At 38.5% G+C, this 24,670-nt stretch overlaps 1 protein-coding gene across 3 annotated transcripts in view; it reads right to left on the reverse strand.

Moving 5' to 3' along the window:
* Positions 1–1,283: 1,283 nt before the first annotated feature.
* LOC133049146 (ATP-binding cassette sub-family C member 4-like) overlaps positions 1,284–24,670 on the reverse strand; it is a 150,071-nt gene continuing 126,684 nt past the window's right edge. For 2 of the 3 annotated variants that reach the window (XM_061133055.1, XM_061133054.1), the window contains 7 exons: positions 24,506–24,595; positions 17,829–18,001; positions 17,419–17,524; positions 10,443–10,577; positions 5,892–5,911; positions 2,158–2,162; positions 1,284–1,400 (listed from right to left, as the gene is read on the reverse strand). In XM_061133055.1, coding sequence (XP_060989038.1) covers positions 1,318–1,400; positions 2,158–2,162; positions 5,892–5,911; positions 10,443–10,577; positions 17,419–17,524; positions 17,829–18,001; positions 24,506–24,595 — 612 coding nt within the window. In that variant the 3' untranslated portion in view covers positions 1,284–1,317. Of the gene's footprint in view, positions 1,415–2,157; positions 2,163–5,891; positions 5,912–10,431; positions 10,578–17,418; positions 17,525–17,828; positions 18,002–24,505; positions 24,596–24,670 lie in introns of all 3 variants that reach the window. The other variant, XM_061133053.1, reaches the window with a different exon arrangement.

The following is a 24,670-nucleotide window of genomic DNA, read 5'->3' on the forward strand; positions in this document are numbered from 1 at the left end:
AGGTTATAGTTAAGTGGGCCTTAGGGTAAAAAAAGAAAAAGTAGCTAATGTACTTACACTAAAAAAATGATTAAGTTAAAAGTTAATCTAAATTTCCAATTTAAGAATTTTAGGAAATAAATCTCAAAATAAATGAAAAGTTGAAGGAAAGACAGAATAATATGAAGTAGAAAAGAAAACAGGAAATATTAATTCAGCAAAAATTGTGATTCTTTAAAATAGGAAAAAGTCATGTAAGATTACTCATTTTAAAAAAGGCTCAAAAGAAAATTAAAAAGAAAAAAAAAAGAACACAATTATAGATACTGCAGAGTTTAAACATATAAGATATAGATACAGGGAGTAACTTTATGCCAGTTAAGTTCAAAACTCATAGGAAATAGATCCACCTCTAGAGAAATAAAACTTACCAAAAATGACTCTGTACAAATAACAAAATGAACAGTACTAACATAATTACCAAAAATAAAGTAAACATTGATGGCTGCACAACACTGTGAATGGGATTAACATCACTGAACTGTATGCTTAAAAGTGACTTTATGAAAATGTTACACATTTTACCACAATAAAAAAATTTAAAAAATAAAATAAAACTCTCTATCTAGAAGACAATAGATCACACATGTGTCCTTCATTCTCAAATCCCCTAGAAGGGCTTCTATTTTGAGAAAGCATATTTTCTCTTTCTTCTCTTTTAGAACACATAATATTGTCCTTCTATATTTTAACCATGTATCATTTTTATTTTTTTGGAGCGGGAGACACCTTCCTCTCCCATAATTAACTTAAACTACAATATATTTTTCTTTTTCTTATTAGTTTACTCTGTAGTGTTTTAAGTAGAGATCTTTGGGTAGAATAATGAATTCTAGTTATATTAAAGGAAGTGGTGACACAAAACAGCTACTTCACACTAGTCTTCAAGTAAGTTGAAGCCCTGACATGACTGGAAAGTAGTAGGTAATTTGGGGAACAATATAAAAAAAAAAAAAAAAAATCTGTGACAACTTTGTCTTGCACATTAGAAAATGAGCTTTGGCTCTGGAGTCTCTCAAGGCAGAAAACCTGGTAGACAGCTTTTACTTGTGGCCTGAACCTCTGATTTGGATAAGAAAATAGTATAACATAGAAATAAAAATAATAAATCATTTTGTAAGAGCTTGGAATCAGTTGGTGAAGTTGGAGGGAAAAAGATAAACTAACATCTTGTGTGTATAAATACTTGTTGGTATAAAAAAAAAGTACAACATAGTTTATACAGTGTAAAACCTATTGGAGAGATGACTTTGGGATAGACTTGACCTCATGGTAGAATCACGGTGTTGACTCAAAAATTGTTAAGGCTGAAGGCTGTCCACTGTAAGCGTTCATAATCACATGCTCACCATGAGTGATATCTTTAGAGGTGCACCTGAGGGAGAAGAAAAGACAAAAACAGCATGTTTAAAAGTTGTAAAGTCCTCCCTGAGGCAACACATTTCTACATACACTTTTTCATGTTGGCACAAATCATATCACTAGTGGAGTCACCATTTTAAAAAGCAGAGATGTATTTATTTTAGGGAGGAAATAACCCCATTAAAACCCTTGGTGGGACTGGGCTTAATGTCAAACAACCTGTAGATCCACTAGAGTTCTGATCATTCTGATTCACAGATATATTTTATCACTACATTAAATTGATAAACAAAATCATTTTACTGACTCAAAGCCTGGAGATAAATTAAAAACAGGGTGACAAAGAGGCTGGGAAATCTAGTGACTGCATGAGGATTTGTCATTTTCACACATAAAATGAACACAATAGATTTGTATGCTAATATTCCCTTGTGACTCAGCTGGTAAAGAATCTGTCTTCAATGCGGCAGACCTGGGTTCAATCCCTGGGTTGGGAGGATCACCTGGAGAAGGGAAAGGCTACCCACTCCAGTATTCTGGCCTGGAGAATTCCATGGACTGTATAGTCCATGGGGTCGTAAAGAGTTGAACACAACTAAGCAACTTTCACTTTGACTTCACTTTCACCAGGTTGAAATCCCTATATTTTATAATCTCTGATTGACAAGCACTGAAATGCTGGCATATATGTATGAAATATCCTGGCATTTAGTTTGTAAGGCAAAGCAGTCATAAGGCGTGTAGAAAAGCTCTAACAAGGACTCAACCAACCAACCTCTCTTAAATGTAAGATGATGCCACAATATAGGACAGTCCTTTGCCAGGTCCCTAAGTTCTTCAATTCTACCAATTTCCAGCTGAACTAGAAGAGATATAGGTTTTCTGATAAATGTATGATAAGAATAAAAAGGAAATGAAATGCTGGCAAGTTCCAGAATCATCAGTTTTCAGTAACCCTATCATATGTCAGTTTCTTAACAGATTTGTTGTTGTTAAGTTGTTAAGTCATGTCCTACTCTTTTGCAATCCCATGGATCCTCAAGGCTACTCTGTCCATGGAATTTTCCAGGCAAGGATATTGGAGTGGGTTGCCATTTCCTTCTTCAGGGGATCTTCCTGACCCAGGGACTGAACCCATGTTACCTGTATCGGCAGGCGGATTCTTTACCACTGAGCCCCCAGGCTCAGATACACATAACAAAATGAAATAAAGTCAAGACTTGTGAACTCTTATTTCAAAATGTGTTTGGATGAAAATGGATTTCGACTGTCATTTTTTTTTCTCCTGAAGAAGAATATGAAAAGTTTTGTTTGAATCTTTAAAATAGAAAATCTATTTGAGGCTGACTCATGTTATGAGCTGGGTCACTTGAATGTACGATTACAGATGTTATATAAACCCTGGCTCTGAATATATCTGTGGGTATTGTCAACAAAGTCATCATGGAAAAAAAAAAAAATAAAATAAAAAAAGGTCATCATGGGAGAGAGATAATCGACTCCATAAATGAAACAGGAAACCACTGAGACATCCACCTTCATATCAACTGTACTTTCTTTCTTGTTGCTTGCTACCCCCAAAACAGAACTGGGTATGAAATGTTATATATTGCTGTGAAAGTGCTGCACTCAATATGTCAGCAAATTTGGAAAACTCAGCTGTCACCACAGGACTGGAAAAGGTCAATTTTCATTCCAATCCCAAAGAAAGGCAATGCCAAACAATGCTTAAACTACCACACAATTGCACTCATCTCACACACTAGTAAAGTAATGCTCAAAATTCTCCAAGCCAGGCTTCAGCAATATGTGAACCGTGAACTTCCAGATGTTCAAGATGGTTTTAGAAAAAGCAGAAGAACCAGAGATCAAATTGCCAACATCCGCTGGATCAGCAAAAAAGCAAGAGAGTTCTGGAAAAACATCTATTTCTGCTTTATTGCCTGTGCCAAAGCCTTTGACTGTGTGGATCACTATAAACTATGGAAAATTCTGAAAGACATGGGAATACCAGACCACCTGACCTGCCTCTTGAGAAACCTGTATGCAGGTCAGGAAGCAACAGTTAGAACTGGACATGGAACAACAGACTGGTTCCAAATAGGAAAAGGAATACATCAAGGCTGTATATTGTCACCCTACTCATTTAACTTATATGCAGAGTACATCATGAGAAATGCTGGGCTGGAGGAAGCACAAGCTGGAATCAAGATTGCCAGGAGAAATATCAATAACCTCAGATATGCAGGTGACACCATCCTTATGGCAGAAAGTGAAGAACTAAAGAGCCTCTTGATGAAAGTGAAAGAGAAGAGTGAAAAAGTTGGCTTAAAGCTCAACATTCAGAAAACTAAAATCTTGAAAACAAAATGGAGTTACAGATAAATAGCCTGGAAACAAAGATTGAAAAGATTCAAGAACTGTTTAATAAAGACCTAGAAGAAATAAAAAAGAGTCAATTACAAATGAATAATGCAATGAATGAGATAAAAAACACTTTGGAGGGAACCAAGAGTAGAATAACGGAGGCAGAAGATAGGATAAGTGAGGTAGAAGATAAAATGGTGGAAATAAATGAAGCAGAGAGGAAAAAAGAAAAAAGGATCAAAAGAAATGAGGACAACCTCAGGGACCTCTGGGACACTGTGAAACACCCCAACATTCGAATCATAGGAGTTCCAGAAGAAGAAGACAAAAAGAAAGGCCATGAGAAAATACTCGAGGAGATAATAGCTGAAAACTTCCCTAAAATGGGGAAAGAAATAGCCACCCAAATCCAAGAAACCCAGAGAGTCCCAAACAGGATAAACCCAAGGCGAAACACCCCAAGACACATATTAATCAAATTAACAAAGATCAAACACAAAGAACAAATATTAAAAGCAGCAAGGGAAAAACAACAAATAACACACAAAGGGATTCCCATAAGGATAACAGCTGATCTATCAATAGAAACCCTCCAGGCCAGAAGGGAATGGCAGGACGTTCTGAAAGTAATGAAAGAGAATAACCTACAACCTAGATTACTGTATCCAGCAAGGATCTCATTCAGATATGAAGGAGAATTCAAAAGCTTTACAGATAAGCAAAAGCTGAGAGAATTCAGCACCACCAAACCAGCTCTTCAACAAATGCTAAAGGATCTTCTCTAGACAGGAAATGCAGAAAGGTTGTATAAACGTGAACCCAAAACAACAAAGTAAATGTCAACGGGACCACACCTATCAATAATTACCCTAAATGTAAATGGGTTGAATGCCCCAACCAAAAGACAAAGATTGGCTGAATGGATACAAAAACAAGACCCCTATATATGCTGTCTACAAGAGACCCACCTCAAAACAAGAGACACATACAGACTAAAGGTGAAGGGCTGGAAAAAAATATTTCATGCAAACGGAGACCAAAAGAAAGCAGGAGTCGCAATACTCATATCAGATAAAATAGACTTTCAAATAAAGGAAGTGAAAAGAGACAAAGAAGGACACTACATAATGATCAAAGGATCAATCAAAAAAGAAGATATAACAATTATAAATATATATGCACCCAACATAGGAGCACCGCAATATGTACGGCAAACGCTAACGAGTATGAAAGAGGAAATTAATAGTAACACAATAATAGTGGGAGACTTTAATACCCCACACACAACTATGGATAGATCAACTAAACAGAAAATTAACAAGGAAACACAAACCTTAAATGACACAATGGACCAGCTAGACCTAATTGATATCTATAGGACATTTCACCCCAAAACAATCAACTTCACCTTTTTCTCAAGTGCACATGGAACATTCTCCAGAATAGATAACATCCTGGGCCATAAATCTGGTCTTGGAAAATTCAAAAAAATTGAAATCATTCCAGTCATCTTTTCTGACCACAGTGCAGTAAGGTTAGATCTCAATTACAGGGAAAAAATTGTTAAAACTTGAAACATATGGAGGCTAAATAACACGCTTCTGAATAACCAACAAATCATAGAAGAAATCAAAAAAGAAATCAAAATATGTATAGAAATGAATGAAAATGAAAACACAACAACCCAAAACCTATGGGACACTGTAAAAGCAGTGCTAAGGGGAAGGTTCATAGCATTACAGGCTTACATCAAGAAACAGGAAAAAAACCAATTAAATAACCTAACTCTACACCTAAAGCAATTAGAGAAGGAAGAAATGAAGAACCCCAGAGTTAGCAGAAGGAAAGAAATCTTAAAAATCAGGGCAGAAATAAATGCAAAAGAAACTAAAGAGACCATAGCAAAAATCAACAAAGCTAAAAGCTGGTTTTTTGAAAAAATAAACAAAATTGACAAACCATTAGCAAGACTCATTAAGAAACAAAGAGAGAAAAACCAAATTAACAAAATTAGAAATGAAAATGGAGAGATCACAACAGACAACACTGAAATACAAAGGATCATAAGAGACTACTACCAGCAGCTCTATGCCAATAAAATGAACAACTTGGATGAAATGGACAAATTCTTAGAAAAGTATAACTTTCCAAAACTGAACCAGGAAGAAATAGAAGATCTTAACAGACCCATCACAAGCAAGGAAATCGAAACTGTCATCAAAAATCTTCCAGCAAACAAAAGCCCAGGACCAGATGGCTTCACAGCTGAATTCTACCAAAAATTCAGAGAAGAGCTAACACCTATCTTACTCAAACTCTTCCAGAAAATTGCAGAAGAAGGTAAGCTTCCAAACTCATTCTATGAGGCCACCATCACCCTAATTCCAAAACCAGACAAAGATGCCACAAAAAAAGAAAACTACAGGCCAATATCACTGATGAACATAGATGCAAAAATCCTTAACAAAATTCTAGCAAACAGAATCCAACAACATATTAAAAAAATCATACACCATGACCAAGTGGGCTTTATCCCAGGAATGCAAGGATTCTTTAATATCCGCAAATCAATCAATGTAATACACCACATTAACAAATTGAAAGATAAAAACCATATGATTATCTCAATAGATGCAGAGAAAGCCTTTGACAAAATTCAACACTCATTTATGATTAAAACTCTCCAAAAAGCAGGAATAGAAGGAACATACCTCAACATAATAAAAGCTATATATGACAAACCCACAGCAAGCATCACCCTCAATGGTGAAAAATTGAAGGCATTTCCCCTGAAATCAGGAACAAGACAAGGGTGCCCACTCTCACCACTGCTATTCAACATAGTGTTGGAAGTTCTGGCCACAGCAATCAGAGCAGAAAAAGAAGTAAAAGGAATCCAGATAGGAAAAGAAGAAGTAAAACTCTCACTGTTTGCAGATGACATGATCCTCTACATAGAAAACCCTAAAGACTCTACCAGAAAATTACTAGAGCTAATCAATGAATATAGTAAAGTCGCAGGATATAAAATTAACACACAGAAATCCCTTGCATTCCTATATACTAACAATGAAAAAACAGACAGAGAAATTAAGGAAACAATACCATTCACCATTGCAACAAAAAGAATAAAATACTTAGGAGTATATCTACCTAAAGAAACAAAGGACCTATACATAGAAAACTATAAAACACTGATGAAAGAAATCAAAGAGGACACAAACAGATGGAGAAACATACCGTATTCATGGATTGGAAGAATTAATATTGTGAAAATGGCTATTCTACCCAAAGCAGTCTACAGATTCAATGCAATCCCTATCAAGCTACCAACGGTATTTTTCACAGAACTAGACCAAAGAATTTCACAATTTGTATGGAAATACAAAAAACCTCGAATAGCCAAAGTAATCTTGAGAAAGAAGAATGGAACTGGAGGAATCAACCTGCCTGACTTCAGACTCTACTACAAAGCCACAGTCATCAAGACAGTATGGTACTGGCACAAAGACAGAAATATAGATCAATGGAACAGAATAGAAAGCCCAGAGAAAAATCCACGAACCTATGGACACCTTATCTTTGACAAAGGAGGCAAGGATATACAATGGAAAAAAGACAACCTCTTTAACAAGTGGTGCTGGGAAAACTGGTCAACCACTTGTAAAAGAATGAAACTAGAACACTTTCTAACACCATACACAAAAATAAACTCAAAATGGATTAAAGATCTAAATGTAAGACCAGAAACTATAAAACTCCTAGAGGAGAACATAGGCAAAACACTCTCCGACATAAATCAAAGCAAGATCCTCTATGACCCACCTCCCAGAATACTGGAAATAAAAGCAAAACTAAACAAATGGGACCTAATGAAACTTAAAAGCTTTTGCACTACAAAGGAAACTATAAGTAAGGTGAAAAGACAGCCCTCAGATTGGGAGAAAATAATAGCAAATGAAGAAACAGACAAAGGATTAATCTCAAAAATATACAAGCAACTCCTGCAGCTCAATTCCAGAAAAATAAATGACCCAATCAAAAAATGGGCCAAAGAACTAAACAGACATTTCTCCAAAGAAGACATACAGATGGCTAACAAACACATGAAAAGATGCTCAACATCACTCATTATCAGAGAAATGCAAATCAAAACCACAATGAGGTACCATTACACACCAGTCAGGATGGCTGCTATCCAAAAGTCTACAAGCAATAAATGCTGGAGAGGGTGTGGAGAAAAGGGAACCCTCTTACACTGTTGGTGGGAATGCAAACTAGTACAGCCGCTATGGAAAACAGTGTGGAGATTTCTTAAAAAACTGGAAATAGAACTGCCATATGACCCAGCAATCCCACTTCTGGGCATACACACTGAGGAAACCAGATCTGAAAGAGACACATGCACCCCAATGTTCATCGCAGCACTGTTTATAATAGCCAGGACATGGAAGCAACCTAGATGCCCATCAGCAGACGAATGGATAAGGAAGCTGTGGTACATATACACCATGGAATATTACTCAGCCATTAAAAAGAATTCATTTGAACCAGTCCTAATGAGATGGATGAAGCTGGAGCCCCTTATACAGAGTGAAGTAAGCCAGAAAGATAAAGAACATTACAGCATACTGACACATGTATATGGAATTTAGAAAGGTGATAACGATAACCCTATATGCAGAACAGAAAAAGAGACACAGAAATACAGAACAGACTTTTGAACTCTGTCGGAGAATGTGAGGGTGGGATATTTCAAAAGAACAGCATGTATACTATCTATGGTGAAACAGATCACCAGCCCAGGTGGGATGCACGAGACAAGTGCTCCGGCCTGGTGCACTGGGAAGACCCAGAGGAATCGGGTGGAGAGGGAGGTGGGAGGGGGGATCGGGATTGGGAATACATGTAAATCCATGGCTGATTCATATCAATGTATGACAAAACCCACTGGAAAAAAAAAATAATAATAATAATAAAAAAAAAAGAAAAGAAAACTAAGATCATGGCATCCAGTCCCATCACTTCATGACAAATAGATGGGGAAACAGTGGAAACAGTGACTGACTTTATTTTTTGGGGCTCCAAAATCACTGCAGATGGTGATTGCAGCCATTAAATTAAATGACTCTTACTCCTTGGAAGGAAAGATATGACAACCTTAGATAGCATATTAAAAAGCAGAGACATTACTTTGTCAACAAAGGTCCATCTAGTCAAGGCTACGGATTTTCCACTGGTCATGTATGGATGTGAGAGTTGGATACAAAGAAAGCTGAGCACCAAAGAATTGATGCTTTTGAACTGTGGTGTTGGAGAAGACTCTTGAGAGTGCCTTGCACTGCAAGGAGATCAAACTCATCAATCCTAAAAGAAACCAGTCCTGAATATTAATTGGAAGGACTGATGTTGAAGCTGAAACTCCAATACTTTGGTCACCTGATGCGAAAAACTGACTCATTGGAAAAGACCCTGATGCTGGGAAAGATTGAAGGCAGGAGAAGAAGGGGATGACAGAGGATGAGATGGTTGGATGGCATCACTGACTCGATGGACAAGAGTTTGAGCAAGCTTCGGGACTTGATGATGGACAGGAAAGCCTGGCATACTGCAATCCATGGGGTTGCAAACAGTTGGACACAACTAAGTGACTAAACTGAATTGATTCACAGGTGGGCAGGGACAAGTTCTCTCTTCATGGGCCAAACAAGGGTGTTTTATTTTAAAGTTAAGTGGAGGGACAGGGTCCTCCAGACAAGCCATTAAATTTGATTATAACAACAAGAGCAATGGAAAGCAAGTCAAAGAAACAGTTTCCAATATGGACTCAGAATTGGCTTCCTCTCTGCAACATTATGAGTTCTTGATTTATCATGATGACAATTTCATCTTCTAAAAGGTAGAGGAAGCAATACTGGAGTGGGTAGCTGTTCCCTTCTCCAGGGGATCTTCCCAACCCAGGGATCAAACCTAGGTCTTCTGCAATGCAGGCAGATTCTTTACCAGCTGAGCCACCAGGAAAGCCCAAGAATACTGGTGGGTAACCTATCCTTTCTCCAGTGGATCTTCCTAACCCAAGAATCATACTGGAGTCTCCTGCATTCTTTGCCAGCTGGGCTACCAGGGAAGCCCATAAGGGAGGCAACTGGACCTAATTCTAAATGACAAAGAATTAGGAAGAAAGTGACACTATCAGGTGCTAGTTTTCTTTACAGATTAGAAACAGAAGTGATCTACATCTTTCCCTTATACTTCTTCCTAGACCTAGAATATTACAAATGTTATTTCCCTCAAAATCTCAAGTTCCCTGGATGTTCCTTGAAACATTTGCATCACCAATGTTCTGAGCATCAATTAGGATGAAAGTAAAAGGTCTGAAAAATGAGAGTATACTGTGTTCCATGAGAATCATGGAACCCAGATTCCAATCATGTGGAAACTCTAATCTGAAATCTCTCTCAGGCATGTGTGCATGCACATCCTATACCTCACCACCAACACAGCTGCCAATTCTCAGCAGATCTGTGTTGTTAAGACTCAATCATGAGGTTTTGTCTCCAGAGGCTTATAATTGAAAAGGACACAGAGTGCTTGTTACCACATCCCTGGTGCCACAGCATGAGGAGTATGCTGTGGAGACGAACTTTAGTTACAGCTTCCCACAGCAAGCTCACCTGTTTTGCCCTTTCAGTGAGAGCAGTGGCCTCAGCTTCACCCAGTTGTTGCACCATCTTGTAAAACAGGCCGTCTCTTTCTTGCAACATGGTATATGGCTCATCATAATCATCCAGTCTCCCTGAATCCCAAACCTGTCAATCAGCAGGAAGAAACCCATTAGCACACCATGTTTTGCAGTAATATATTATAAATCAGACAATAGTTTGTAAAGGGACAGAAAGGGAAGAATAGAGAAAATCTATTTGGGTGGTAGGCCTGGCTGATATTTTAATGGTTTGATTACCTTGTTTTATTAGGCAAATAAAGGCCCAACCCAACCTTTTATTATTTTAATGGTATAGATGGGAAATGAAATATTTCCTGCCATATTAGTAAACAAAGGACGTCACCATCATCAGTGACTACAGCCACCATCATGAGCTGGTGACCCCTAGGGAACGCAGAAAGGAAAGAATACTTGCCATCTATCAGCCACCAGACTGCAGCCACTCCCCACAGTGAGCCCTGAGGAAACTCAGGATGAGAAAATACAGGATACTGGCCCAGATAGCTGAGGTGCATGTCAGTGGAATGATTTCAGTGAGCCCAAACTCTTATAGCTGCCCCTAAACATAGAAGTGCTAAATTTATTTACTTGAGATATCCGATTTTCTTTAATTAACAGTAATCTTTTGTTGTTCTGACTACCTAGTCTTTTGTTGCAAAAATTCCTATACATCCTGACCCCCTAGCCTTGCCTCTTTATAACAGTTTCTCAGCATTGTCTTAGATGCTCCATCCCCGACTTGAAGTCCTTAGGAAGTCCACTGAATAAAACATAGCTCTCAACTCCCAGACTGTGCATTTTTCTCAACCCACAGGGCCCTGATTATGTAAGTTGCTAAGAAGGGCAGAATCCATTGTCTGACAAGTTAAGATGCTTCTTGAAGTTGATTTTGGTTGTACTTTATTATTCTGAGAGTGAAAGGCTGGCAAAAGGAGTTGATACATAAGAGCTACTTTAGCTGAACTGCTGTGAACAGAAGACATCTCTAGAAAACCAATTTTTTCTTTGAGTAAGAATAAAGAAGCAAGAAAGAAATTGAGGTTCATATTCCAGTGATTAAAAAAAATATGGCTTTTTCCCTCCAGCTGTGGAGCGGGCGGGATCCTGCACTGCGATCGGGGCAGCAGCTCCAGCCCGGGCAGGCGGGCTCGGGCAGCGGCACCGTCCGCCAGCAGGCGGGGGGGGGGGGGGGGGGGGGGGGGGGGGCCGGTCGCCCCGCTGCACACGCTTCAGCGACCCCGAGGGACTGAGGCGTCGCCGCGCCTGCTCGGAGCCCCGGCGGGCCGCGCCCGCCGCCGGCCCCACCCATCCGGGCCAAGGAGGCCGCGGCCATGGCTGAGACGGAGGAGCGGAGCCTAGACAACTTCTTCGCCAAGAGAGATAAAAAGAAGAAGAAGAGGAAGATGAGTGGAAAGAATTTGAGCAAAAAGAGGTTGATTACAGCGGTCTAAGAGTTCAAGCAATGCAAATAAGTGAAAAGGAAGAAGATGAAGTTGAAAAAAGAGAAGATCCAAGTGATAATTGGGAAGAAGGTGGAGGTGGAGGTGGTGGTGGTGGTGTAGAAAAATCTTCAGGCCCTTGGAATAAAACTGCTCCGGTACAGGCTGTGAGGCTGCCAGGGTTAATACCATGACGGGTGGCCTGGACCTAAGTTTTAGCTTCCCCCGAAATGGTAAGATTCCCTACCCCCATCAAGTAACCTGGAGCCAGCCAATCAATATGCGCCCAGTAAGAACAAAGGGAGAGCTGAAAAGCCCGCGAAAGTCTGTACGGATAGAATTGCTTTGCAAACATGTAACCAATCTGCTTAAGCCAGTTACTAACCGCTTTTGCATATCTCATAAATTTGTGTAACAAGCTTGAGCTCGGCGCTTTCTGACCCTGCACCATTGTGATGTTTGGGGCAGAAGGCCCTGGCTCGAGACAGTAATAAACTTCCCTTTTTGCGAGTTGCATTGTCTTGGAAGCCTTCTCTCTCTTCCCGCTCGGGGATTCGGACATCGGGCATAACACAGGCACCTCCTGCTCCAGTAGTTGTTACAGAAACCCCAGAACCGACAATGACTAGTGGCATGTACAGGCCTCCTGGAGCCAGGTTAACCACAACAAGGAAAGCACCACAAGGACCACCGGAAATCTATAGTGACACGCAGTTCCCATCCCTGCAGTCCACTGCCAAGCATGTAGAAAGCCGGAAATACTGAGCCTTCGTAAGGGTTGACTACCTCAGATTTGCTGCACTCATTGTGGACTTCATGTGGATCACAACTTCTGGATAAGAAGGTTACAGCTATTAAGTGTTGATGTGAAACTTGAAACCAGCTCTACTGGATTCCTATCAGAAATCCTGCAGAAAGTCACCCATCTGGGTTCTGATCTGCTGTAAAAGATGAAGATTTAAGTGACCTTAATTAACCTGTCCTGTGCCCCATCTGTAAGGAATACTCTGAGGTGGACTGTGGCTGGATTAGACTTCCTGGAACATGCCGCTCTCAAAAGAACTGATGTGCTTGGATAATCTGTAGGGCTCTGACTTATAATTTAAAACTTTGAGTTGTATTCTGAGGTAACCACAAATTAAATTCAACCAAACTTGGGTCACCAAGTGGGGAAAGGGGTAGGAGGGAAGAATCTTATTTCTTTTAGTAATTTTTTATTTGGGTAATGCTTTTTCTGTGTTCCATATTAAGGCTTTTTTTTTTTTTTTTTTTTTTTTTTTGCTATCACTTGGAATAGTTCTTTGACAGAGCATATTGCTTAGCTCAGTAACCTGAAGTATACATTGGAATTGTGAAATGTCTCATGAATTTGCCAATCCCTAGAGTGGAACCAAATGGCCTTTTTAATGTAAAGGGCAGTAAATGCAGGGGGCTCTACTTCAGGTGCTGCTAAAGCCTCCTCTAATCAGGTCTAAATTGTATAGTAAACTGGTGGAAAGACTTTGTTTAGTTTCTGCTCAGGCCAAGGGAATCACTGTCCTGTCGTTACAAATTTAAAGCAGTAAGAGCAGAACCTCAACCTGAAACACACTTAAGTTTCACAGATCTTGCATGATCTTTGACAAGAATTCCAGATGCACTTGTGCCCAAACATTTAAGGTGTTAGGTATTCTGTAGATGCAGTGATTGTCCCAGCCTAGCTTTGGTATCAACCTTCTGGTGTGTCTTTAAGTTGATCATTTGGAGCATCAGGGGCGAAAGACAGGTGATGTAGCACTTCTGTTTTTAATAATTACAGCTTAAACTATCCAGTAATTTTTAGTCCTGAAAAGGGACACCAGGACTCTACCCAGGATTATTGAGAAGTCTTTCCATCTAATGAGATAGTCTCGTAATTTCCTAGTTTTGTATCTTCAGTAGAAATATTTCAAAGTGGCATGTGACCACTTGATGCAGAGTCTGGGTTTCTCTATAATAAAATCCCTTTGCCAAATGTAGGAGTTGCAGACTTGCTACTGGCAAGAGTGAAGCAAATGGGTGAGTAAAACTATCCTGTTGTGGGAGCATTTTCCTCTAGGAATTGAGTCTTGATAAAAGTGTCAATGCAGGAACCCCACTCCTGGGAAGCTAACAGAATCACCTGATGGGACCTGCAAACTGTATCTGGGCAATAATGTTGGAGTTACTTGAGGTGGCAGGCAGGATGCCTATGTTCTGATGTGCTTGGGTGAGTAGCTGAGCCAGCCAAGGAGAGGTTGGATGATTGAGAAACAAAGGATTCTTGGTTAATCTGAAGACTTCATTTGGGAACCAAAAATCTTTTAACAAATAATCTCTTGAACCTTGAGTCACATATTTCCCCTGAAAAGTGCATTTTTTCCAGCAAAATTTTGTTGGGGATTATGTTATTGAGGAACAGAGATGAATATATGGAAAAGTTATTTAATGGCATAGAAATCTAAAGACCTGCAAGGAGACTTAAAAATCCCAACCCTTGTTACAACTTTTTAAAAGATTGTGGAATTATCAAAGTGCACATGAATCAAGTTTTAATATGATGTATGATGGGTGGATGAGGCTGTCCATTGTACCATTTCTTTCTTTGAATTCTCAGGCATGGTTTGGCAGTGCAAAAACTATGTGTCATTAACAAATTCAATAAAAGTAAATATATGGGAAAATAAATAAATAAAAAAAAATATGGTACATATACACAATGAAAGATTATTCAACCACAAAAAAAGTTAAATTATGCCATTTGCACCAATATGGATGGTCCTAGAGATTGTCATACTGAATGAAGTAAGTCAGAGTAACATATTATATCACTTACATATGAAACCTAAAAAAGGGTATAAAAATGTTTTAAAAAAATTAAAAGGGTACAAAGAATTTATCTACAAAACAGAAACAGAGTCACAGATATAGAAAAGAAACTTACAGTTACCAAGTGGTAAGTAGGGGAGGGATAAATTGGGAGATTGGGATTGACATATAGACACTATTATATATAAAATAGAAACTAATAAGGACCTACTGTAGCCCAGGGAATAGTCAATACTCTGTAATGGTCTGTTTGGAAAAAGACTCTACTAAAGAGTTGATATACGTATATGTATAACTGATTCACTTTGCTATACACCTGATAGTAACACAACATTGTAACTCAACCATACTCTAATAAAATGTTTTAAAAAATCAAATATTTGAGAAAGAACTTTATTTATGGTGTTTTGTTGAATTGAAAGCCAACCAGTAATCAGAAGCACTAGAAGAAAACACAAACTTTACACCTGGGGTGCATGGAGTGCACAGAGAAATCCGACAACTCTGAAGTTGGGAGATGCATATCTCTTGGGTCTCCTGAGGTTTAATCCTACCATTCCTACCAGAGGAGTTAGCAACTGCAACCAGCTCAGACCAAGATGTAAACAAGTGGCTAAATTCACATGTCCTGGCAGGACCTCCCTAGAACATCATCTACCATGGAAAACAAGATCAGTCATTACAAAGATGACAGGTTCCAAAGTCAATCCTTGCATTTCCCTTCTCCCTCTATCTTCCCCATTCACCCAGATGCTCAGAACCCAATCCAGACACCAGCATCGACTCCCCTCTCTGCCCTCAGATCCCATGTTCAACCCATCACACAGTCTGCTTGGCTTCACTTTGTTATTTATCACAAATCCCTCTATCCAAACCACTTCACCATTTCTACTTTCATCACCTTAGTCTCAGCCACAACAGTTCAGAGAGGGCACAACTATAAGAGAGTGAACACTGTACTTGGAGAACTGAAAGATCATCAATGTGGTTTTAGCTATAAAGGAAAGAGGGAGAGAAGAGTGGGACAAAGCTAGAAAGGTGGGGAGGGGGTGGGTTGTAAACTGTTTTGTAAAACCATATTAAAGATTTGTTCAAAGACACTGACCAAGAGAAAAAAAAAATTGAGGTTATTGAAATATACCAGGAGATATGGGTAAGTAAAGATTTAACAAATGAACATATTTTGATAAAAACAGCAAAGCCAATGCTAAATAACATTTCTAGAATTTAAGAGTCACTATCCTGCAATCTGGGAATGTCACCCTGTTCCTCATGAAAATCTGTAGGTGGGGCCTGCTTCCTACTGTGATGTTCTAGTCTGGGTCACTGGACACACTGACTAAAGCCTAGAGCATCCCTTTGGTTTCAGATGCCCTGCTGCTGTTGTCTGCCTCCCCGGAACTCATTCCTGTGCATGTCCAGCTGAAGAAGTAAGACTATAGGCACTGCTTCAATGGTAACAGTCTGGTATCTACTCAATGTCCCCACTGATATCACATCTGACAATGTATGCACAGTAGGGTGGGAGGTGGTATCCCAGAAACTTCCCGAGAAGTCAAAAGAGACAGTCCTATTGTCACTGGGCATAAGGAAGTTTGGGGATTACTGATCACTTATTTCTGGATTATTATCTATTTTGTATGGACCAACAAAATCACTGGCTAACTCCTTCTGTTGCTTCTTACACATATGCAGGCCTTCTTTATCTGTTTATTTCATTACTAAGCAGCATCAGTGGATACTATGGTTATCATCCACATGAGTGAAATCAGATTACTGTCACAGGCTAGGGTGTTAATCTTAAAATCCCCTGCATTCCTTTGAGATTATATGCAGTCAAAGATTGTTCTTCCTTTGACAGATAGTCTCCTTATTATTTTAGAAGCCACACCCTAACATTTATTGAGACTCAGCAGGGAAAGAACAAAGAAAGAGATGAAAATGAGAATAAGGAAAAGGAACAGAGGGAGAAAAGAAGGAAATAAAGCTAAGGAAGGAAATATCAAATTATTAAGGAAGAAAAAGCCAATCAAACCTGGAAGGAAGATACTAGATAGACGTGTTTGTGTGTGCTCAGTTGTGTCTGACTCTTTGCAACCCCATGGACTATGGTCCGCCAGGATCCTCTGTCCATGGGATTCCCCTGGTAAGAATACTGAAATGGGTTGCCATTTCCTTCTCCAAGGGGTCTTCCCAACCTAGAGATCCAGCCTGCCTTTCCTGTTACTCCTGCATTGGCAGACAGATTATTTTGCCAATACCAAAGACCAAAACTTGGAGCCTGCCATGTGTGCAGTGTCCAGATCTACTGTGTCAGGGACGTGCTGGTTGTTTATCTACAGTATTTCAGCCCCTAATCTACCTTTCTTTCTACACTCTCATCTGTGAGGCAGATGGTTAGCCATCTTTAAAAAATAATAATTCAAGTAAATTTTTAATATGAGAATATGACATTACTGGATATATGAATTATACTGGATATATTATTTAATAGCACATTCTGAAAGTATACTTACGTACTTGAGTTATTGTCAGGAATAAGAGGAGAAACTAAGAGAAATTTAAATTATTGAAGGCTCCTGTCAAGTTTTACAAGGAAAGATGAGTTGAAAAACTGAACATGACTAGAAACAGCTCAAATTCCAGAGGTGAGGGTCTTACCATTATCCATTCGCTGTCAATAACGGTGCTCAACCTGTGGGTGATGGTCAGCACAGTGCACTGGGAAAATTTCTCACGAATGTTTTTTTGTATTAACTCATCAGTTCTGGAATCAAGGAAGTTGATTTAGTTCAGTTTAGACTGGAAAAGTAGACTTGAGGTTTGAAAATACCCTATGATATTTTTATGATGCTTTTTAAAATCAATACTTTAAGACAAAGACTTATTCCAAAAATTAAGTTTAAAAAGTCAACAGAAATTGATGAGTTTTCTTAAAACAATGGAAAATTGTTTGAAATTTTCAAACAATTGCTTGTTTGAAATTGCTTGAAACTGTATCACCACTAAATGTTTTCCATTTACCATATTTAAAATTCAGATACCAGGTTTCAAGGACCTCAGCTCCATACCTTGGATCCACATGTGATGTGGCATTGTCAATAATCAGTATCTGATTTTTTCTGAGAATACCCCTGGCAAGGCACAGCAGTTGTCTTTGTCCAACACTCAAGTTTGATCCTGATTCTACTAATTCAGTATCCATCTTATCAGGAAGACTTTCAATGATTTCTTTAAGTCGTACCTGTGGATATAGAAAGAACAGCATTTTTCTAAACAAATTGCTACTTAAGTAGACAAGTCTCTTAGACATTAGAGCTTTGACATCCTCAGGACTTCTTACATATCTTACACATACAGTCATGTGATGGGGAGAGCTCCTTTCAATGAGCATTCACTGAGAAAGACTATAGAGTCAGCTCAAGACAAAAAGATCTCCGTGTCTCCCATCCCTACCACCTACCACCTACCAAAAACCCCACCTAGGTACTAGTTAAGGAAGTATCTCAAAAAAGGAAGCTATTTATCCCAATGTGGTTTAAACAGAAATATGAAAGTGATCTTTATGGTTGAGTCAAGTTTCCCAAAGTACAATTTTGCATATGAGTTGGTATACTAATGGGAAATTTAAAAATATATATATGATAGAAAGTGTGGTTCTCTAAAGATATAATCTTATCAGCACTTTACCATTTTATAAGTTCTAAAAGTTGGAAATAAAATGTGAATTCAAACACTGGTAAACTGTACCTCATACATTAGTAATCCTAAAACCTATTCTTGTGATGGTTCTTTCCCAAGTTTAATCACATAAATACTGAGCCAGTGAAGTGTATTTTCTTCAATGTCAAAAATGGCTTTCAGTGAATGAAAACTCATGAAAACCAGGACACAACATAACATATATTTCGCCCAAGACTATGGATATAGGTAGTATTTAAATTATGTCCCCAAAATTGTGAAAAAAAATTTAAATTTTTAACTACCAAAGATAAGCAGAAATTACATTGATGACATATTCTTGCAGAAATATTATAGAACAAGGACCAAACTCAGGTTATACTTAAACAACAAAGAATAAATGCACTTCAAATTAAGAGACCAACAGATTGATGAGTGAAGGCCAATAAGCAGAGACACAGAATTACACCATCAAATAACAAAACATTGCCCAAGGGTGACTGGGCAATGTTTCCATGGTATCCTAAATGCTAGAGCCCCTCTATGCATGTGATCCTGAACTGTGCTCCTGATGGAGTTCAATCACAAAAATGAGAATCCAGCATTAAGATTAAATATGGTATTGATATATCGTATTAGTATGAAAGGTACATAGAATCTAAAGGATAAGATCTGGTTTGTGGTACAAGTTGTCGGTTTTAAGACTGACTTCCTAATTTTGAAGAAATAATCTCACACTTGCCCCTGACTTGGATGAACTCTCATTGCTAATCTGTTTTTGTTCTTTTTTTAAACTTTCCTTCAAGTCCATATTTGCTTCATGAGGAATAAAGGTTGTGAAGAGAAATATATTTTCAGAAAATACTGTTCTCTGACTCTGTCTTCTTTTATGAATCAGGGATGGTTATGAGAATAATACAAATATGAAGTCCCTCTGCAGTGTAATCACATAATCAAGTTATAATTAAGTACTAGGATGGGAAAAAAGGGTAGTAGAGGCAATAGGCAATAATAACTAGGAGTTACAACTCTCTATATAGTCAGCAAAAACAAGACTGGGGGGTGAGTGGGGCTCAGACCGTGAACTTCTTATTGCAAAATTAAGACTTAAATTGAAGAAAGTAAGGAAACCCACTAGACCATTCAGGTATGACAAATAAAATCTCTTATGATTACACAGTTGAAGTGACAAATACATTCAAGGGATTAGATCTGATAGACAGAGTGCCTGAAGAGCTATAGACAAAGGTTCGTGACATCGTACAGGAGACAGTGATCAAGACCATCCCCAAGAAAAGGAAATGCAAAAAGGCAAAATGGTTGTCTGAGGAGGCCTTACAAACAGCTGAGAAAAGAAGAGAAGGCAAAGGAGAAAATGAAAGATATACCCATTTGAATGCAGAGTTCCAAAGAATAGCAAGGAAAGGTAAGAAAGCCTTCCTCCGTGATCAGTGCAAAGAAATAGAGGATAACAATAGAATGGGAAAGACTAGAGATCTCATAAAGAAAATCAGAGATACCAAGGGTACATTTCATGCAAAGACAGGCTCAGTAAAGGACAGAAATGGTATGGACCTAAGAGAAGCAGAATATATTAAGAAGAGGTGGCAAGAATACACAGAAGAACTATACAAAAAAGATCTTCACGACCCAGATAATCACGATGGTGTGATCTCTCATCTTAGAGCCAGACATCCTGAAATGTGAAGCCAAGTGGGCCTTAGGAAGCATCACTACAAACAAAGCTAGTGGAGTGATGGGATTCTAACTGAGCTATTTCAAATCCTAAAAGATGATGCCATGAAATTGCTAGACTCAATATGCCAGCAAATTTTGAAAACTCAGCAGTGGCCACAGGACTGGAAAAGGTCAGTTTTCATTCCAATCCCAAAGGAAGGCAATGCCAAAGAATGTTCAAACTACTGTACAATAGCACTTATCTCACATGCCAGCAAAGAAATGCTCAGAATTTTCCAAGAGAGGCTTCAACAATACATGAACCATGAACTCCCAGATGTTCAAGCTGGATTTACAAAAGACAGAGGAACCAGAGATCAAATTGCCAACATCCATTGGATCACTGAAAAAGCAAGAGAGTTCCAGAAAAACATCTGCTTCTGCTTTATTGACTGTGCCAAAGCCTATGACTTTGGTCATAGGTTTGGTGTGGATCACAACAAACCATGGAAAATTTTTAAAGAGATGGGAATACCAGACCACCTGACCTGCCTCCTGAGAAATCTGTGTGCAGGTCAAGAAGCAACAGAATCAGACATGGAACCACAGACTCATTCCAAATTGGGATGGGAGTAAGTAAAGGCTGCATATTGTCACCCTGTTTATTTAACTTATATGCAGAATATATCATGCAAAATGCCAGGCTGGATGAAGCGCAGGCTGGAATTAAGATTGCTGGGAGAAATATCAATAACCTCAGATATGCAGATGACACCACCCTATGACAGAAAACGAAGAATTAAAGAGAATTTTGATGAAACTGAAAGAGGAGAGGGGAAAAGCTAGCTTAAAATTCAACATTCAAAAAACAAAGATCATGGCATCTGGTCCCATTACTTCATGGCCAATAGATGGGGAAACAATGGAAACAGTGAGAGACTTTATTTCCTGGGGCTCCAAAAATCACTGCAGATCATGACTGCAGTCATGAAATTAAAAGACGCTTGCTCCTTGGAAGAAAAGCTATCACAAACTTAGACATCATACTAAAAAGCAGAGATATTACTTTGCCAACAAAGGTCCATATAGTCAAAGCTATGGTTTTTCCAGTAGTCATGGATGCATGTGAGAGATGGATGATAAAGAAATCTGAGCACTGAAGAACTGATACTTTTGAACTGCAGTGTTGGAGAAGACTCTTGAGAGTCCCTTGGACTGCAAGGAGATCCAACCAGTCCATCCTAAAGGAAATCAGTCCTAAATAGTCATTGGAAGGACTGATGCTGAAGCTGAAACTCCAATACTTTGGCCACCTGATGCAAAGAACCAACTCATTTCAAAAGACCCTGATGCTGGGAAAAAATGAAGGTGGGGGAAGTGGAAGACAGAGGATGGGATGATTGGATGGCATCACTGAGGCAATGGACTTCAGTTTGAGTAGGCTCCAGGATTTGGTGATGGATGGGGAAGCCTGGCATGCTGAGTTCATGGGGTTGCAAAGACTGAGCGACCTGAACTGAATTGAACGGAACAGAGGAATTACATTTGGGCCAAGTTCTAAGATAGCGTTTGATAGGATTTGTTTCCTAATTAACACTCTCTTTCCACGGAACAATGTGTCCTAAAATTCTAGAGTGACTTTAGTACTTGAGAATCTGTGAAGAGAGATCTCAAGCTGGAAAACAAACAGAAAAATAGTTTAACAGTACTTTCATTTTTTTTTTTAAGATATCACAATTTCACCATTAAATACGTCCTGTGGTTTCAAGACCAGTGGGTCATCCTATTTTTCTTTATATTTGACTATTAACCACACTCCTCATTTCTATTCTAGAATTTAACTGTAGAAAGACTCACAAACTTAAATGAAATCAGAGGTCCACTGCTTATCAAGTAGGAGAAAGTGAAGCAATTGTCCCAATTTAGGAAAATAAAATCCTTACAGTTTCTGAAAAGCAAAGTGGGTGTATAAAGACTCAATGTTGATATCCTTCAGAGACCAGAAATACTGGCAAGAAATTGTCAGGCTTCCAAATCTACTTGCTCACAGTCGAAGCTCATCTATATATTATAGATTTCAGAGTTATCTCTGGAAGAATGACGTTAAATAACAAACATGAATTCAAACAACAACATGGACATGGACAGTGACTTGACTTTGTACTTGAAATATGTTTTTAAAGAAATAAGCCACACTTCTCTGAAATGAATAGATAAATCAGATATTTAATACACATTTATTAAGTGCTGCAATAAACTATGGAAAATTCTTAGAGAGATGGTAGTACAGAACCACCTCACCTGTCTCCTGAAAAACCTGTATGCAAGACAAGAAGCAACAGAACCTTACATAAAACAACTGACTAGTTCAGTATTAGGAAAGGAGTACAACAAGGCTGTATATTGTCACTCTTCTTATTTACCTTACACACAGAGTACATTGTGCAAAATGCTGGGCTGGTTGAATCATAAGCTAGAATCAAGATTTTTGGCAAAAATATCAATAACCTTAATACCCAGATGATACCACTATCATGGCAGAAAGTTAAGAGAAACTAATGAGCCTCTTGATGAGGGTGAAAGAGGAGAGTGAAAAAGATGGCTTAAATCTCAACATTCAGAAAACTAAGATCATGGCATCTGGTCCTATCACTTCATGGCAAGTACAAGAGTAAAAAAGCCGAAGCAGACACTATGGATGGTGACTGAAGCGATGAAATTCAAAGACACTTTCTCCTTGGAAGGAAAGCTATGACAAATCTAGATAGCACATTGAAAAAGGAGAGGCATCACTTTACCAACAAAGCTATGGTTTTTCCAGTAGTCATGTATGGATGTGAGAGTTGGACCATAAAGATGGCTGAGCACCAAAGAATTGATGCTTTCTAATTGTGGTGCTGGAGAAGACTCTTGAAAGTCCCTTGGACAACAAGGAGATCAAGCCAGTCAATACTAGAGGAAATCAACCCTGAATATTCACTGGAAGAATTGTTGCTAAAGATGAAGCTTCACTACACTACTCTGACCACTTGATGTGAAAAGACAACTCATTGGAAAAGCCCTGATTCTGGGAAAGATTGAAGGTAAAAGGAGAAGGGGATGACAGAGGATAAGAAGTAATGGCATCACCAACTCAACAGACATGAATCTGAGCAAACTCTGGGAGACATGGAGGACAGTGGAGCCTAGCGTGCTACAATCTGTGTGGTCGCAAAGAGTTGGACAAAAGTTAGCAACTGAGTAACAACTTTTTAAAATCTAAAGACTGAGCTAGGTCCTATGAGAAATTAGAAGTCTGTCTATGGTTTAGAAGCCTAGATATAATTTCTACCATCAGTAGAATCAATTTGCAAAAGTAGGATGATTATGCAAAATAATTTGTATCAAAATATACAAGTCAAAAAATATATACAAGTCAACAGCAACTTAACAGTAAACATTGCTTGTGTACAAGGGTGAGGAAATTCAAAGAAGTGGGCCAAATGGAAATGAGAAAAAAATAACAGAAAATCCTTTAGAAATGAACCTATCCATATAAAAACTGAGCAAAAGCTCCAGAGTCTCTTACCCGCATTCATGTTGCAGCATTAAAAGGACATAATTTCTATAAATAACTATACAATTTATCTTTACAAACACTTTCTGATGAAACTTCATAGCATTTTATTGGTATGATGTCATTTGGTTTATAATGCAAAACTACTATTGTCTCCATTTAGTAGATATTCCCTAAGATCCAAGGAATAAAATGAATGTTGCAGGGTAATTAAGGTAACTAATTCACTAGCTCATGCAGTAGAACTTGAAACCATAATTATAACTTCTAGTTTAGTGCTCTATTAAGGACAATATAATATACCTAGCTACTTTGTGTTCTATGGTGCATATGCTCCCTCAGTCATGTCCGACTCTTTGAGACCCTATGGAGTATGGCCCACCAGACTCCCCTTTCATGGGATTCTCCAGGTAAGAATACTGGAGTGGGTTGCCATTTCCTACTCCATGGGATCTTCCTGACCCAAGGACTGAATCTGCATCTCCTGCATTGGCAGGTAGATTCTTTACCACTGGGCCACCTGGGAAGCCCCCTGTGTTCTAGGGAAAATGCTAAAAAGAAAGTGTTAAGGCATTATCTTATTGGTTTTCATCACCATTAACATACACATTTTTTTTCTCTCTTTTTTAAAATTTTTATTAGTTGGAGGCTAATTACTTTACAATATTGTGGTGGTTTTTGCACATTTTAATTTACACATGTGCCCACGTCATTAATGTTTTCCTAGGAAGTAAACAAAGTCAGTTAAATAAGTTCCCCTTAATTACGTTCAATGCTGTAAATGTACACACATATATACTGATGCTAACAAGTTAATTACATTTAATAAATTACCTCTTCCAAGGCATCCCACAAGTCCTCATTTGTATACTCATCAAAGGGATCCAGATTTTTCCTCATGGTTCCAGTGAATAAAACAGCTTCCTAAATGCCCCAAAACAGTGAATGTTATCACATTAACATATTTTCATTTTGCTTGAAGGCTTGCAGAATTAAAAT

This window comes from Dama dama, chromosome 30, assembly GCF_033118175.1.
Source record: "Dama dama isolate Ldn47 chromosome 30, ASM3311817v1, whole genome shotgun sequence".
Classification (NCBI taxonomy): domain Eukaryota; kingdom Metazoa; phylum Chordata; class Mammalia; order Artiodactyla; family Cervidae; genus Dama; species Dama dama.